At 45.1% G+C, this 17,757-nt stretch overlaps 1 protein-coding gene across 1 annotated transcript in view; it reads right to left on the bottom strand.

Annotated features, from left to right (window-relative positions):
• The window catches only part of MALRD1 (MAM and LDL receptor class A domain containing 1), a 438,222-nt gene that overhangs the window by 365,603 nt on the left and 54,862 nt on the right, over nt 1–17,757 (bottom strand). Inside the window, exons 11-12 of the mRNA XM_089776725.1 lie at nt 16,582–16,691; nt 2,340–2,516 (exon numbers count right to left, since the gene is read on the bottom strand). Coding sequence (XP_089632851.1) covers nt 2,340–2,516; nt 16,582–16,691 — 287 coding nt within the window. The remainder of the gene's footprint in view (nt 1–2,339; nt 2,517–16,581; nt 16,692–17,757) is intronic.

The following is a 17,757-nucleotide window of genomic DNA, read 5'->3' as shown; positions in this document are numbered from 1 at the left end:
CAAAGATACAGCCCAAACTTCTGGGACCAAATCCAAATCCTGAAGGCTTTAGCCCTGAGTGGCAGGGATAAAGTTATGGGACCCTCCACCTGGGGCCAAAGCTCTTGGACTTTAGCTTTGCCTCACCTCCCCACCCACCCCCATCCCAGGGCCGTGAAGCTTGGGCTTTGCCCTACCCCAATCCGTCACAGTGAGGCTTGGGCAGGCTCAGGCTTGGTTGTGTAGTAATTTTTGTTGTCAGAAGGTGGTCAGAGAAACAAAGTCTGAGAACTCCTGATCCAGTTAAAGGCAGGTATGAAACAGTGTGAAAGTCCAACTAAAGCCTGGAGGGCAATCAATGTTGCAAGTATTAATCGTTACTGACTAAAATGTCCAGGAGCCTGCACTCACCCTCCATGTAGCCAACACCACTAGCTGCTAATTTTTGAGTATGTAATCACAGAATTATAGAAATACTAGGGGGTGATGCCCCCTGCTCGCTACACTTCCTAACCTCTCCCCTCCCCCGGTCTCGGGGGTAGGCAGTCCTGGCTCTCCCTGAAGCTGGGGAGGGCCAGACCAAGGTGTGCAACCCCAGCCTGCTCCTTCCTCCCCCTCCCCCCATAGGTGCCAGGCAAAGGCCTGGCCAACCCCAACTCTTCCCCCACCCGCAACCTGTACTTCAATTTGAACCCCCTGCCTCCATTCCTGCACTCACCATCCTCCTTAACCCCTCCCCATTTCTACCTCCACACTGCCCATCCCCCTGCCTCCATTCCTATATCCTACCATCCCCCCTTGCCACACCACCCATCCCCTTATACATCCTATCTCCCCTTCTTCCCGTCCTACACCCCCCCATGAATTCATCAAGCTGCATGCCCCTCCTCCCCAGGAGCTCCATTGGGCTGGGCATCACAGCAGGAGCCAGAGCCTGCCCCCTGCTCAGCGTTTCTGAAGGGGCCTGCTGGGGCAGCTTTGCTCCATCACACGCTCAGAGCACAAATTGGCCACTCTGGAGAACTGGTGAAAGACCTGCCCAGCAGCAGCAGGCCTGGGAGAGTGCACCTGAGCCCAGGCCACACAAAACCAAGCTGCGCAGCAGAAGCATGAGCCGGGCAGGCTGGGGGCAAGGTCCAGAGGCAGGCGGATGGTGCTCCAGGGAGTACACAGGCATGGAGCCACCACCATCCCATTTCATAGAGCAGTCACGTGGTCAGGGCTCCTGGGGATGTCACTTTGTCATCCTGCAGGAAATTTATTACACACACACACACACACACACACACACACACACACACACACACACACACACACACACACACACACAGATTTAGGATGTCATCAGGTCCAGCTTTTGTGATCAGGCAGGAACAAGTAAAACTAGACCACCCTGATAGGTCTTTATCCAACCTGTTCTTGAAAATCTCCAGTGGTCAGGGTTCTAGTCTGGAAATGTATTCTGGAGTTCAACTACTCTTCTAATTAGAAAGTATTTCCTAATGTTTAACCTAAATCACCCTTGCTTCATATTTAGCCCATTACTTTTTTGTCCTTCCTTCAGTAGGCATGGAGAACAATCAATCACTACCTTCTTTATAACATCCCTTTCCACATTTAAAAATGTATCATGTCCCCCTCAGTGTTAAAGACTAAACATGATTTTTTCCTACCTCTCCTCATAGGACAGGTTTGTCTCAACCTTTTACCATGTTTGTCTACATCTTTCCTAAAGTGTGACACCCAGAATTGGACACAGTAGAGTGAGGCCTGACCAGAGCAATTACCTCCTATGTCTTACTTAGGCTACACAATTTGCGTATCTTTTTCCACTTTTCTTTCAAAAGAGGCTTTTCCAAAATTTGGCGCCTCTACACGGCACCAAATTTCAGAAAAACCTTCTCTTTCGAGCTGTCCCTTCTTCCTTGTAAAGAAGGAGATGGCGAAAGAACGCATCTGCTTTTTTGGAAATTTTTCCGAAAAAGTGGACGCGTTCCTTAGACACAGCATAGCTTTTCCAGGATATCCCAGAGTTATCCCAGAAAAGAGCTGCAGTCTAGATGCATCCTTAATGTCTTAATGTTAACACACCACAAAATAATATACACCTTTTTTTACAACGGTACCATTTTTATTATACTGCACATTTAGTACTTGACTATCATAAATGTGTGATTTTAATACATAAACTTCTGAAACACTGACATCCCTCTTTAATTTCCACATCTATAGAAAAAGCTTAAAGTAATTCCTTATAAAAGTGTGAGCAAAGAGTATTTTAATTCATGAAAATAAATTAATTCTAAAAGCCATATTGAAATACCTGTTTGTAAACAAAATGTAATTGCCAATACAGTTACCTGGAAAGGTGAAGGTGGCATCTCCTCAGGTTTGCTTTCTATAAGAATATTTGCTTTAGTCCACTGCCTCTTGGAGAAACCTGCTATGTCGCCTAGTTTTTGCAAATCCTTACCAAGGACAGTTCTCTTAAAGACAGAGAGCTGGGAATCCAGTGATAACTTATACCAAAACATTATCTGTTGAAAGAAATATTTATTAAATGTGTTGGGCAGCTTGCCAATGTACAGCAATTTCAATATAGATTTACAGCATTATAATCACTGCATTATAATAACTTTGCATTGCATTGTATTGTGTACACACTCACAAGTCATAATGCAGAATAGTGATAGAAATGTAGCCGTGTTAGTCTGGGGTAGCTGAAGCAAACTGCAGGACAATGTAGCACTTTAAAGACTAACAAGATGGTTTATTAGATGATGAGCTTTCGTGGGCCAGACCCACTTCCTCAGATCAAATAGTGGAAGAAAATAGTCACAACAGGATCTCTACCAAGCATTTATAAACCTCAACTACCCACCCGGAGAAATAAAAAAGCAAATTGAAAGAGCCAGACGAATATCTAGAAACCATCTACTTCAAGACAGACCCAAGAAAACCAACAATAGAACACCACTTGTCATCACCTACAACCCCCAACTTAAACCTGTCCAACACATTATCAATAAACTACAGCCTATACTAGAACAGGATACCATACTCCAAGAGGCTCTGGGAGACAGACCCATAGTCTCCTATAGACAACCACCTAACCTCAAGATGATTCTTACCAACAACCACAGGACATACCACACTAATACCAACCCTGGTACCTTCCCTTGCAACAAACCCCGTTGCCAGCTTTGTCCACATATTCATTCTGCTGATACCATTATTGGACCTAACCAAGTGAGTTATAAGATCAAGAATACATATTCCTGCGCATCCAGAAATATAATCTATGCTATCATGTGCCGAAAGTGTCCGTCTGCTATGTACATTGGACAAACATCTCAGACACTTCGCTAAAGGATTAATGCCCACAAAACAGATATCAGACAAGATCACAAAGAAAAAACAGTTTCTTGCCATTTTAACGAGAAAGGACACTCTCTCGATGACTTAACCACCTGCATTCTGCTACAAAGACCTTTTACATCTGCACTTGAAAGGGAATCCTCTGAACTGTCATTCATGTTAAAATTCGACACTCTCCAAAAAGGAATGAACAAACACTCGAACTATCTTACCCATTACCAAGATAGCTTCCCCAATTATCACCTCTAATACCATTAACTCACAAACATCCCACTCTCCCCACCTCTATTATCATCAATTCACAGACACTTACCTTCCTTCCTTCCCCCCCCCCCTGCATCCCCCTCCTGTTCTGAAATGTGATTTGTCCTTTTCATATATGTTCATTTTTTTTTAATTGTATACTTTGGTATATATGGTTGTGACTATTTTCTTCCACTATTTGATCTGAGGAAGTGGGTCTAGCCCACGAAAGCTCATCATCTAATAAACCATCTTGTTAGTCTTTAAAGTGCTACATTGTCCTGCATTTTAAGTCATAATGCATCAGGCATACCTTAAAGGATTCCAAAGGATGGCAATTTGTTTCAAAAGGGTAAAGCCACTATAAATATGTACCTATGATATTAAATATATATTTCCATCATAACCTATCAATATCTATGATTTCTCTTCCTTCTCTGGAGCTCCTAAAAAAAGAATAATTGTTTTCGAAACTTTACCCTGAGACACAGGTAAAATATTTGAAAAGGCAAATTAAGTGAGGCTTAAGGAAAGTCAGAGAATGATGTAAAAATATAAAATACCATCTGAACTGTCATTCTTCATCTGCTTTTCAATTTTCAGAACCAAACACGCAAACCATCAGGGATGAAAATTATGGAAGAGGGTTTTTTATTTAATTATTCTGATGGGCTACTGAAATCCAATGGCAAGTTTATGGCCTAGGAAGTGAGGACAACAGGGAACAGGGTGGAAATGGAAGCAACTGGAAAAACTGGTGTGGAAGGCATGGAAGCCAGGAAGACAGAAAACAGAACTCTTTAACCCTCTAGAAAGAACAGGGATTAGTGACTCATATAGCTTGACCTAGTTTCAATAAGTTTCGTTGAGTAGTATTCCAAATACCATTGTGACCACAAGAATTGGAGAGAAATAAGATTTTTAAGGAAACAAAATTTGTATTTTTCTTTTCATAAGTTTTTTTCCACTTTTTTACATAATGAAAGGCTAAAATCCCCCAACTGCAAAGCCCTCCATTCTCTGCAAGCCCTAGATACTCAATTTCTCTCACTACAAATGAAAGGATACTCAGCTGGTGAATATAACTTGTTGCTAAAGACTCTCTTATCCAGTTCTATTTGCATCCTTAGTGGTAAGTTTCCATGGGGGTTCTTGGATCATCAGATTACACAGAAAATGTTCTCCAGTTGATCTTGTCTTAAATTATAGGCTGTAAGCAAATAGATCTAAAGAACTCAACCCATTTTAGGTTCACTACCACATAGCATTGTTGTGCTGGAAAGCACTGCTTCATTGCCAGCATGCCAACTTTGGCAATCACAGATCTATCTGCCTGAAGTTGATAGATGGGGTAGTTATCTTTCACAGAGGGTAAGGCCAGGACTACACTAGGAGCACTCTGCTAATATATGCGGACATACCACACCAGTGTAGTCAGACAGGAACCTCCCTTGTAACATCCATCTTTGCTTGCCTGGACCATGCAGGGCACACAGAGCAGGAAAAGCCTTGAGCAGGAGGCTCAGGATATGCAGGCTGCTGTGACTCTGAATGGCTGTAAACAGAGATATGCCAATTGCTGACCAAGAGACTGCCGAGGAGTGCCCTTGACTAAAACCCATATTGATACGAACACACAGCCGTCCGTGGGGTGAGGATCTCCCGCCCAGTAAAAAACTGTCTAGTACCCCTAATTTAGCTATCTTCCTCTCTTCCAAGTGTAAATTATTTGAAACTTGCTTGTAAGAACTGGCGCCACAAAACGGACCAGTACATCTTAAGGTAAGAAAGAGGACACGGGCCCCCAGGGGTATAAAGATGGGTCCAGCAGCACATTTACTCTGAGTGTCAATCTACCATCTATCTGCTGGTCGGGTTAGGTGTTTTGACCTCCCGAGGTTCCATGGGGACTCCCACCTTGTATTCGTCTTTCCTAGGAATTGAGGGACCGGCCCTGCCTTGACCCGCTGGAGTCGAGAGGCACAGAAGGGGGTAAAAATTGTACCTGGTTGTGGTCCTTTGTCTTAAATGTACACTTAAATGTAGACTTAGAGCTCTTTAAAGATTAAGCTGTCACTTGATACCATTATTTCTATTTTCTATCTTTATTTTCTTTGTAACCATTTTTAAGATCTATATTTGCTAGCAGTTAAGAAAGAGAGCAATAGCCATTGTAACCATATGCTTTTATAAGTCTTTTTAATAAACCTGTAACTGTTTAAGTTTTAACCTGACTCCTTCAGTTGCTGTAACAGAACCAAGCACAATTTAAAAGAACTTCAGCTGGTCATAAGGGACAGGTATAGGAAGAGCTTGGGCGTTTTGGATCATGTCACTCCCAGGTGACAGATCCGTTGGGGCATCTCTCAGTCTTCCCTAGACTGCCTGCTGCGAAGGGATCCTGTATCCTAGCAGCTAAAATCTGAGGTGTAATAAGCTCTTCCTATAAACAGGGGCGTCTGTCAGCCTGTCGGCTGCCCTCTGCGATGGGACCCCGGTCCTAGCAGTAAAGTCACAGACGTTAAACCCTTTTCTCGGTAACATACATACACACACTGCCCTGACCGTCAGTTGACAACCAGTTAGCGCTCGTATCATGGACACAGCTTATATGGGCAAAACTGAACTTTTACCTATATAGTTTATTCCAGTTCTTCCATGCAAAACAAGAAACCTGTACAGTGCAGTTTTGCTGATTTAAGCTGTGTCTTCACAAAGAGCTTTTGCCAGTATACCTAGGTCTGTCAGGGATCACATCTCATCACACTTCTCACCAGTATAAGCTTACTGTCAAGAGTCTGTAGTGTAAACATTGCCTAAATGGAAGAAACAATTAAGCCTCTTTATGGAATAAAATAGCTGAATTAAGAGACACCAGTTCCTTGGGCTACACAGTAAGGCCTGAGCAAAAACTAACTCAGGAACAATAAGAAGGTTTTCCCAAGGACTGGTTGAGTATACAGAATTTGGGGCATTAATTTAGTTGCATCTATGCATATCAGCAGCAGACAGGACTGGAAAGCAAGAAGACGGGAGCAGTAGTATGAATGCAGCCCTGAGAGGAAGCTAAGAGAGAGTATTGTTTTTTGAGCAGAGCAATGACTGGAAAAACAGGCTTGAAAATAGAAAACAAGGAAACTGTCTGTCTGTTTCCACTGTGCTCAGGGAAAGGTGGAATGTCATGGTGCAGGCCATTCTTCTGTGCCCCCTTGCTGTCAAAGACAGATTTATGGGTGAGTTCTGCCTTAACTTCCTCTCACCTAGGGCCTAAATAAGTCCAAGCAGGTCTTCAAGTACTGAAGAGGGCCTCCTTTAGAGGACCTCAGTTATTAACAGAAAAGACCAACACAAAGTATTAGCAAGATCTTCATTCAACTACTCCACATCAAAGACATCCATATAGGGGTTCATTGTTTTTTCCATCACAGTCCTTTAATACTGGGGCACTTTCAAATTGAATTCTTCATCTGGAGGCACAGCCTCTGTAGGGCAGGGGGGAGAGGGGGGGAGAATCTGCCAGTAGCCGCTTATTCCCCACAACATATTGCTCTTTGCTGAGTCAGCCCTGGTAACTAACCCTGCCACATTCTTCTCCTCGACTGCTCCTACTTCCCTCCCTGGGATCACTCTGGCTGTGGAACTGCTTTCTCTTAATTAGCCCCTTGTTACCAGAAGCCTCTTTTCCTTGGAAGCACCTGCCCTAACTGAAGTGGGGTAATCTTCTTCAGGGCCATCCCTACAGGTGCAGCCCCACACCAGTACCCCACCACAGGGGGCAGGGGAGTGGTGCTCTGTACAGAGTGGGGCACTGAAGCTGTGGGAGAAAGAGGTTGCCAACTCTCCTGGACCACATAGACCTGACATCATTTACTGTGGTGACATCAAGTCCATCAGGTCCAGGAGATTGGGCAACCTGGAGCAGGGCCAAGTGGGAGGTATGGACCAAAAGACTCCACAGCAGCAGCAGGTGTCCATGCAGCCAGCCAGAAAGAAGTGGCACTTTTAAGCGGAAAGTTCCGCTTCTCTCCAGCTACCCTCTGAGCAGCTGCCCCCTGCTCCATCTGAGTCCACAAGCCCACAGGGGCAACTCAACGCTGCATGGTGAGCAGGGGCTGGGCACCGAGCCCTGGGAGGCATCCAGGGGATGGGGTGTGGTGCGACCAGACCAATGCTGAGGCAGGGGTATGGAGTGTGGGACAGGTGGACTGGCACTGAGTGGAGGGCAGGCTGCCAGGGGCTGGAACTCAAGGCAGCCAGAGCCCATACACAGCACGCAGCTGCCTAGGGCACCATGAAATCTGGAGCAACTGGTTGCTTCAAAATGTCAAGGTGCCCTAGATGGACTACGTGTTTTATTTACAAGTATGGATGGTCCAGATTTTGTGTGTTAGGTCCAGGTGCTTGTTTACTAATTAACCATTAAGCAGCCACCTGGTACACTTATTTACTTCCCAATAGGCCTTCAGAAAGCAGGGTCCCATCTGCCCATAACTGACTCCCCATTAAAGGGCCTGTCCCCCGCCCCATGAGAAGAGCTTAGTGTACATTCTTTGTAAATAAACAGGATTGCACAAACACACACCTGACTATCATCAATCGCTCCTCCTAATAGAAGGCCCCACATCAGTCTAGTCAATTGAGGACCAAATTCTCAGAGCTATGGGTACCTGCTGCGCAGCTGCAGCTCCCATCGACTCCAGCAAGAGTTGCAAGTGCCTTTAGAAGGGAGCTTTAAGATACATGGCACGTCTTATCATCTGACCTGTAATAATCTAGAATAAGTGTAATCCCGGTTAATCAATTAATTTAACATTTAACCAGTTAATCATATAAGCGGGATCTCACCACTCCAGCTCATAGGGCTTCCACTCCCTGGTGGCCTACACTGGGGCTGGATCTGCTGACTTCTGGCCCCCACACTGCAGCCAGGGCTGGGACTGGCTCTTGGACCCTGCATCAAGGCTGGGGCTGGCTCTAGTTCTTCTGGCTCCTGTGCTGGGGCTGGGGCTGCCATCTCCCACATTGGGGCTGGGGATGGCTGCTGGCTCCTGGTCCCAACTCTAAGGCTGGGCCTGGGCTGCCAGCTTGTAAACCCCATGCTGTGGTCAGCTGTGGGGGCGGGCCAAGGCAGAAGGTTGCTCCCAGGGAACTAGTTAACCATTACTCACAAAGTGTTACTCAGTGAGGGTAACCAATTAACCCATTCACACCTCTAAAACCTACCGATAACAAGTATGCACATTTAGAACTCTCAAGAATTACCCGGTTACAATACCAAAGTAATGAAGGGAAATGGAAGGCTGGCTGTGGTGGGACGCATCAGTGAAGAGGCTAGTCAGAACTGCAGTAAAGGCATATGGAACTGCTATTTAGTCCATTAAGTAATTAAATAAATTATCACAGTCATAAAGCTACAATCTAAACTGAACTAAGATATGAAACTGCATTACTTATAGCGAGTAGGGCCAAAATTCCAGAAATGTATTACACTATGTGTATAAACTCAATTACATAAAGATCAAATAAATCTTATTTCTTTAAATGTACAGCAGGGGAACACTAGTGTAAGAGAACTGAGAGTCCAAGAGGAATCTTTTTTATGACATATTATCACATCTGTATATGGAGTAAAGCTGTACATCCTAAAATCCATGTAGAAAGTTGAAAAAAATAGACTTGAAGAATTTAACAACTGATCACATCCAGGTCAGACATTAAAAAGCCAGAAAACCAGCACCCATGTTGATTCACTTCTTCTAACATAGGCTCCTTATAGTAACTTATAGCATAGCCAAATCCGATGAAAATTATGTACTCCAAAACTGTCCCAAAATCTGTGGTCCTAGAGTTTCCTTTCACTTTTGTCAAATTCATGGCCCATGTCAGAGGTGACTGTCAGAAATATTTTTTGCTCTACCAATTTTTATGTCTGTTAGCTTAATTAGAGAACTGCTATGTTTTCAAAATTAGCAATTTCTGAAACATGTCATTGTTCCTGCTTTTGAGAATTGTGTGTTGCATGAGCAAATATCCAACTCTATCTGTGGTATAATGTGATTTCACTGGGCAAATGGAAGAACACAAAAAGAAACATTAAATGGCTCCTCTGAAATTTTCTGCTGTGCCTAAAGTACTGTAAATTCAAAAATCATCCTTTAATAAGTTTTCAGAATATATTCCCTCTCCCCTTTTTAAGTTACAAGGGAAATCACAGTCAACCTTCTATAAAGGACCATTGTTATAAACTCAACTTTTGAAAAACTACATCCTCTCCAAAATGAGCCATGTAAACTTAAAAATGCAGGACATGAAATCTCTTAAAGCTCCAAAGCCACAGACCGCTACTTCGAGCTAAATGAAGATGCTTGTTAGCTGACAACTACAAATGGATTCTTATATTCCTTCTAAGTTTCAACTATCCAGTAAAAGGCAAAATATAAAACCTTTGTCTTTGACCCCAAAACACAGTTTTTATGACTTGAGCTAAAGGAAACCTCAAAGCAATTAATAATATTAGATCCCTACATGCTCTCTGTGGGACATCCAATACAGAGCAACATGACACATTCCTATTCACAGAGCAAGTGACACACTAACACACTACTGAACCTCCTAAACATCTTCTGCCCTGCCCCTTCCTGAAATAAGCAGGTGTGGTGAAAACATGGTGGAAAACAAGGCTTGCCATCTTACAAAGAGTCTGTTCTCTTTTGAAACTTGCATCTGGATAAGGATAAGGAATAGCCTTTCACTGATTTCTGTTGAATCCAGGAAATCCAAATACATACTCAAAGCACAATCTTAAAAAGTATTACTAAAAAGACCTTTTTTGGGGAGCGAGGGCAATTGAGGTGAAGCATGATACTATAGTTACTTTTTTATTTTAAACAGCTGCTGATCTCTTTGAATAGGTATCAACACAATAGTTCAAAGAGAGTTGGATATTGTATTAATAGTACTTCCATGTTCAGCTTTCCTTACAAATCTGCTCACAAAGGAGAAACCAAACCAGCTGGGCTTTCACAAGCTTTTCAAAATTCTTTTAAATGAATATCACAACTAATTGTTCAACTTTGGTTTAATTTACCGTAGGAGACTATGTCCTAAGCCTGTTGGCATGCAATACTGCCATTTGCTACCTCTCTGGAGGAAAGTTACGCTAAAGAGGGATGATTTGTAAACACTGGTGAGAGCAAGTCTGGTAAAGGCAGGGCTGTTATGCTTTGCAACACATCATTGTGCAAAATGGGAGTGGGGAACAGTGTTCTCTGTAAGCTGTGTGCTTGTGCAACCACTCAAGAGAGATGAAAATATCACCCATCTGATGAGCAGGTCATCCGTAGCTAGGGTTTGTGTTTCTACTGGTGGTTCACATTCCTACATGACTCAGTGCACATAAAAATGTATTCTGCACAAGGGTGGAAAAAATTAAAGGGAACATTGGTCAGGAGCAGTTGCTGGGAGCTTCCATGTACAATGGCTGTACACAATCCCAGTTCTTGTACACAGGGCCGGTCCTAACCAATTGGCGGCCCCAGGTGATCACCTGGCTTGCCCAGAGGGTAACATTTGTTACGGGGAGATAACTAGGGAAACCTGGGGGGAGGATTCTGGAGGTCCTAAAACCGGCTCTGTCTGCGGCCCCTTGAAAATGGCAGCCCCGGGCAACAACCCAGCTTGCCTTCCCCTAAGACCGGCTCTGCTTGTACAAAAGGGGAGTTATAGTTCCGTGAGTTTAATGTAATCTGTGACACCAAATGAGGAGTGGGCAAACAATGGCCTGCAGGCTGCTTCTAGCCCATCAGCCATTTTAATCTGGCCCTTGAGCTCCCGATGAGGAGTGAGGTATGGGACTTGCCCTGCTCTGCATGGCTCCCAGAAGCAGCAGCATGTCTTCCCTCCAGCATGTCTTCCCCCCGCCCCAAGCACCACCCCTGCAGCTCCCATTGGCTAGGATCTGTGGCCAATGAGAGCTGAATCCATGGCACCTGTGGACATGGGGCAGTGCATAGAGCCACCTGTCCATGCCTCCATATAAAATCCAACTAGAAGAGGGCCATGTTGCTGCTGCTTCTGGGAGCTATTTGATAAGGTAAGGGGAGCCTAGTGCCTACACCCCTGAAACTCCTTTCCTGCCCTCTGAACCCCTCGGTTCCATCCCAGAACACCCTTCTGCACTCCAAATCCCTCACTTCCGGCCCCACCCCAGAACTCACACCCTAGCCAGAGCCCTCCCCTCCCCCACCCCCACATTCTTTAATCTCCTACTTTAGACCAGAGCTCCCTCTCACAAACTGGACTCATTTTTGGCTCCACTTCAGAGCCCACAACCCCAGCCAGAGCCTTCCCTTCCTCTCACACCTCAACCCGAATTTTGTGAGCATTTATGGCCCTCCATACAATTTCCATCTCCTTATGTGGCCTCCAGCCAAAAAGTTTGCCCATGTCTGCACCAAACTCTGTGAAGGAGATGGAGCAGGGCCCTCTCTCCAATATCAGCCATCAGGCTGGCCCAACATAAGGAGTGCAGGCTAAGCCTACTAAAGGATATATCAGCACCTGCTTTCCTCCTGTGCCCTGAAAGGCAACCTGCCTCCAGGAGTTTCTTCGGGGCCAAAGCAGGACCTGAAGGAATGCTCTAGCTGGAAGGGGGGAAGATCCTATGTTCGTCTATGTAAATATAGTTTACCCCTACTTTACTTAGATTTGTTAGATATTCAGTAGATGGAGTAGTATTTTACTCATTGTAATCAACTTAATTTATGACCCAACACCAGATATGTTTGTATTAAATGCAGGGATAGCTGAAATATGGTTACCAATGTTTATAATTTTGTGGAAATACAGAAAAGTAATATTGTGCTAAACTGTTCCAAAGTAAGTGCTCACAGTTAGCAGAAAGAACCTTGCTAAGTAGAAGTTCAACTTTCAGAGTTCTGTGAGAGAAGAGGTATGAGGTAAGGTTATTCTGGCCAGGAATACATACCCTCTCTTGCCTGGATTGTTTTGACCTGTTTCCCCATCCCTCTATTCAAAGAACAGAGCCCTTAAAAGAACAGAGCTAAACAGGCATTATTATAAGGCCTCTTCCTTATGTTAATTGTGCTGTAGTTGTGTTGCTTCTACGCTGCTTGCTAAGAGTTGAAATCACTGGGAGTTGAAATTACTTGAGACTGACAGACAGAACTCACAGCCAAGAAGTAAATGGCAGCAGATGGTGACTAACAGCTGCAGAGGCAGTTACCACCACCAGGTGGATTTGAACCTGGGATATATGAGCCTCTACCCTCTGAACTAAAAGCTAGCTGGCTCCCAGCCCATGCTGTAGAAGTCTCTTGATGTTAGCTGTTGCTGTGGTCTAAATGCCACTGCATGGTAACCACACCAGGTGTGTGGGGTTACAGCAGCACGAGCAGCAGGAGAAAGGTGCAACAAGTGGCCATCAGAGCAATGGCAGAGAAGCGCCATGAGCCACCAATAGGGTGGCAGCATAGAGCAGTGAGCAGGCAGATGGTGAGTAAGATGCCTCTTTACCCCCACCCCAGGATGGGAGGTGGACTCTGCACATGCAACCCTAAACTCTGGGTCTGTACTGATCAATGATAGCAACTATGAGAGAAGTGCAGAGAAGGGCTGGGCATTTGAAGAGGACATTGAGACTGCTGGACTTAAGAATTGGAGAGGAAAAGGACACGGCCCAAACCACTTGGGGTGGCACTTTTACTCATGGGTTGTTTATGACCACCTGTTTGAGGTGTTTTCCCAAATTAATGTCAAGTTACTTCCCTCCATTTTATTAAAAATTTATTTTCTATGCTCAGACCCTGTGCTTGCAAGTGGGGAATCATTGCCTCTTAGAGACACTCGAGGTGATATGTGAAATTTTCAGGTTACTGGGGAGGGCTCGAGCCAATTCTGATTGGATGGATTGAGAAGAACTCCTAGATATTGAACCTGGCCCTGGCTTCTGCTGGCTTCACCTGGCGGAAGGTTACACAGTCAATGTTTTATAGCCTCATTCTGGCCCTCGTTCTATTATATATGGGGAAGATGCTCAGAGAATGGTTTTGATTCAACTTCTGATTCTTCACTAGACTCTGTAAAGTTACAAAAATTAAGAGGCAGATCCTGATGTTCACTCCAGCCCCTTTGAACTAGGTAAAAGGGCTGAATTGGCATAAACTGACCCTAAAATTAAAGGAACCAGGCATAGACTCCCTCCCTAACACCGCACTGCAAACCATTCCTTTTTTGTACCATTTTTCTACTTCTTTTCAAAACATTCTGATGACGCATTTTGATGATGTGTCAAACATTACATTGATTATTTTCAATTACAATATTAGGGTGTTTTGTATATGTGAATCATACTGAATGCTAACTGGGGAGTGTTCAGCGTTCACACGCCCAGTCAGTATGGGTATGTCTACACTACAAAGTTAATTCGAACTAACAGACGTTAGTGCGAATTAACTTTGATAGGTGCTACTCTAGCGCTCCGCTAGTTCGAACTTAATTCGAACTAGCGGAGCGCTTAGTTCGAACTAGGTAAACCTCATTCCATGAGGACTAAGCCTAGTTCGAACTTCCTAGTTCAAATTAAGGGGTGTGTAGCCTCTTAATTCGAACTAGTGGGAGGCTAGCCTTCCCCAGCTTTCCCTGGTGGCCACTCTGGCCAACACCAGGGAAACTCTATTGTCCCCCTCCCGGCCCCGGACCCCTTAAAGGGGCACGGGCTGGCTACGATGCCCATGCCAGGTGCAAGCCTGCCAGCACCCAGCCAGCAGACCCTGTACCTGGCACGGCTCGAGCCAGCCACCCGATGCCCCCCAGCCCTCCCGGGACCAGGCTGGCGGCTCCTGGGAGCTTGCCCAGGACCACAAGAGGCGGGCACCCGCCTGGTCCAGTGCAGACATCGTGGACCTCATCCATGACCTCCGCACTAGGCACAGGAAAGCGGCCGTCTAGGGCAGGAGAGCTGCCAGCCTGGCCACCCAGGAGCAGGTTTGCATGAAAATCAAGATGGTCCACTGAGACCCCCGACCCTGAGCCCTGAGCTTAGAATGGCCGTACTTGGTCAAACCAAAGGTCCATCTAGACCAGTAGCCTGTCTGCTGACAGCGGCCAACCCTAGGGATCCTGGAGGGGATGGACCAAAGACAGTGACCAAGCCATTTGTCTTGTGCTATCCCACTCCAGCCTTCCACAAAACTTCGGGCAGGGACACCCTCCTACCCCTGGCTAATACCACTCCATGGACCCAACCTCCATGAATTGATCTCACTTCTCTTTAAACTCTGTTCTTGTTCTAGTTCTAGCCTTCACAGCCTCCTGCAGCAAGGAGTTCCACAGGTTGACTCTTTGCTTTGTGAAGAAGAACTTTCTGTTATTAGTTTGAAGCCTGCTACCCATTCCTTTCCTTTGGTGTCCTCTAGTCCTTCTATTATGGGAACTACTGAAGAACTTTTCTGTATGCACCCTCTCCACCCCACTCATGCTTTTATAGACCTCTATCATATCCACCCCTCCATCTCCTCTTTTCTAAGCTGAAAAGTCCCAGTCTCTTTAGCCTCTCTTCATATGGGACCTGTTCCAAACCCCTCATCATTGTAGTTGCCCTCCCCTCTCCCACCCTCTCTCTTCCCCTCTCCCACCTCCTTTTCCCAGTCTCCTCCAGTTTTGCTCAATTAAGAGATATTTTATTTTTGAACACAATTGTCCTTTATTTTGTACATCAGGAAGGGGGGCTAGGGAGGTGTAAGTGGAAGGAGGTGAGGGAGGAATGGGGTACGAGCCCCCGATAGGGAGGACTGGGCTGGCTCTGTGGGTTTCTGGGGGGTGGAACCTCTCCTGCAGCCCCCCAATTACTCCCTCTCTCCACATGGCAGCCTGCGGCAAGTGCAGCCGGTCTGATGGCCGAGTGCTGTGATGTGCCCAGTGTGGGTACTCCGGGCAATCCAAGCCAGGACTTCTTTGCAAGCGGGGCACCCCTGAGAACTGTCTGTCCAGGGTGGGGGTTGGGTCCCTTCAAGTACAGCCCTTGGCTAGCCTGAGACAGCAGCTCCACGCTCTAAGTCCTCATCTGATGCCCTGCCGGCACTGCTTCCGGCCATCCTTAACCCCGGTTCAGGGTCCACTCTGTGTAGACATGCTAGTTCGAATTAGCAAAACGCTAATTCAAACTATTTCGAATTAGCTTAGTTCGAATTAACTGATTCGAACTAAGTTCGTTCGAATTAGCGCTGTAGTGTAGACATACCCTATGATTCACAAAGTATTGAAACATTTATACAGATAATGATGGAACTCCCACAATGGAGTTGTCATTTGTAAGGAGATTTCTTGGATGGTGCAGAAATGGCAGTAAGATTCTATTCCGATCCTTGATGTAGGTGGTGTGCTGAGGTAATGCCAGAGGGAATGCATAGGGATATTCTTGGCTGTCCATGGTTTCTAAGGGGGTAGCAGTAGTGTAAAAGTAGAACAGACCTGAGGCTTCTCTAAGCTAGACTGGAGAATAGTCAGCTCCCAGACTCTAGGGAAAAGAAGACACCTTTAACCCTTAGGCATTACCCAGCTACCACTTGCTGATAAATTAATCATAGCTAGAATAAAGAATCAATCTGATCACTTGCCCCACTAATGGAATGCAGCCAATTTTTCAACCACAGCAACTGTACACCACCACTCACCACATGAAGACATTAAGGGCTTGTCGGGATACTTCCAGTATCCCAAAATAGCATTTTCTGCATCTTGACACTTTACCCTTTATTTTGAAATAGCTTTAGAAATAACAGGTGCCCTATTCTGTTGTCTCTGTAAACATCATTCCATGAGGATTAAGGCATGGACAGCACCAAATTGGCTATGTAAAGAGCGCCAAATTTAGAAATAAGCTATTTCAAAATTAACTCAAAATAAGCTATGGGTACAGTATAGACGCACCCTACGTCATCACAATTAGTATCAAATAGCTACCTGACAATGGGCAGAGTCAAACGACAGTTTAGTAAGGACAGGGCTCCGGAGATGCGACGTGACAGGTTTTGTGTTTGCCTGTTGAGAACGTCCAAAATAAATGAATGACCCTGAAAAATAAAAATCAGCGAAATGTTAGAAGCATCCTGGCCCCGAAAGATGAACACTTGTCTGAGAGAACTAGCCTTTACTTAGTGATGCACAGTAAGCATCTTCATTTACCCTAACAAGTGCAGTAGCACTGTCTCCCATTAATCAGAGCACTAGGAACAGACTGGAACAGACTTTGGTTGCCTCTGGATAGGTCTGAATGGATGAGTGAGGAAATAGGAACCTTTCTCCTCCAGTGCTCCCATGTGGAAAGCCCCAAATACAAGGACAGGAGACATGTGGCATAAGAAAAAAAATAGTGATTTCAGCAGCAATCAACACTCTAAAGGGAATGTGACTGGGCTGTTTGGAATCAAGGCTAAGTCTCCCCCTTACTGTGCCTGCAAGTGCTCGGAGGCCATGGCTGTGCATACACACATTGGACACCGGCAAAGATAGCTCACATGCTGAGGTCCAGAACTTCCCCAGGGCTGTGCTTCTTGCACTTGCCCTCCTCAGATGGAAAACAGACCCCTCTCTATCAAACAGTACAGCTGCCCAGCTATCCCACTCCTCCACATCCTACTTCCAGAATGGGTCCAAGTTTCAGAGTGCAGGAAAGGTGCACCACTAGGAGCACTGAAAGCCTGAGAGATTAAAAAAAAATACAGACCTCAGCTGGGAGCTCCAAAAGGCACATTTTAATTGGTTTTAATAGTGGTGTAAATAGTGTTTAGAATCAAAATTCAATGAAACTCGGATTAGGTATAGCTTTCAGCTTATCCTTAACAAATTCCCACGGCAACCTAGCAGAGTTTAGGCATGTTAACAATGTTGCAATCCAATGAAATAAGCTATATTTTCTCCTAGGGTCTTGCAGACTTCACATTGTTGTCTGTGCTAGTGGGGATGAAAGCTTAATTAAAGATCTAATCTGAATTCTGGCAAACTAACTGCCTTTGGACTGGAACAACAGCAGATGTGCTCAAGACAAAAGTAGGAAAGGATAAACATCTTCAAGGGCCCCTAAAGCTGCACATTTTAGAAGCCATCAATGCTGCCTTCATTGAATACTGAAAAGTTTTC

The sequence above is a fragment of the Pelodiscus sinensis genome, chromosome 2 (assembly GCF_052426305.1).
Source record: "Pelodiscus sinensis isolate ZL-2025 chromosome 2, ASM5242630v1, whole genome shotgun sequence".
NCBI lineage: Eukaryota > Metazoa > Chordata > Testudines > Trionychidae > Pelodiscus > Pelodiscus sinensis.
Note: the sequence above shows the minus strand (reverse complement) of the source record. Positions and strands in the feature narration are given on the sequence as shown.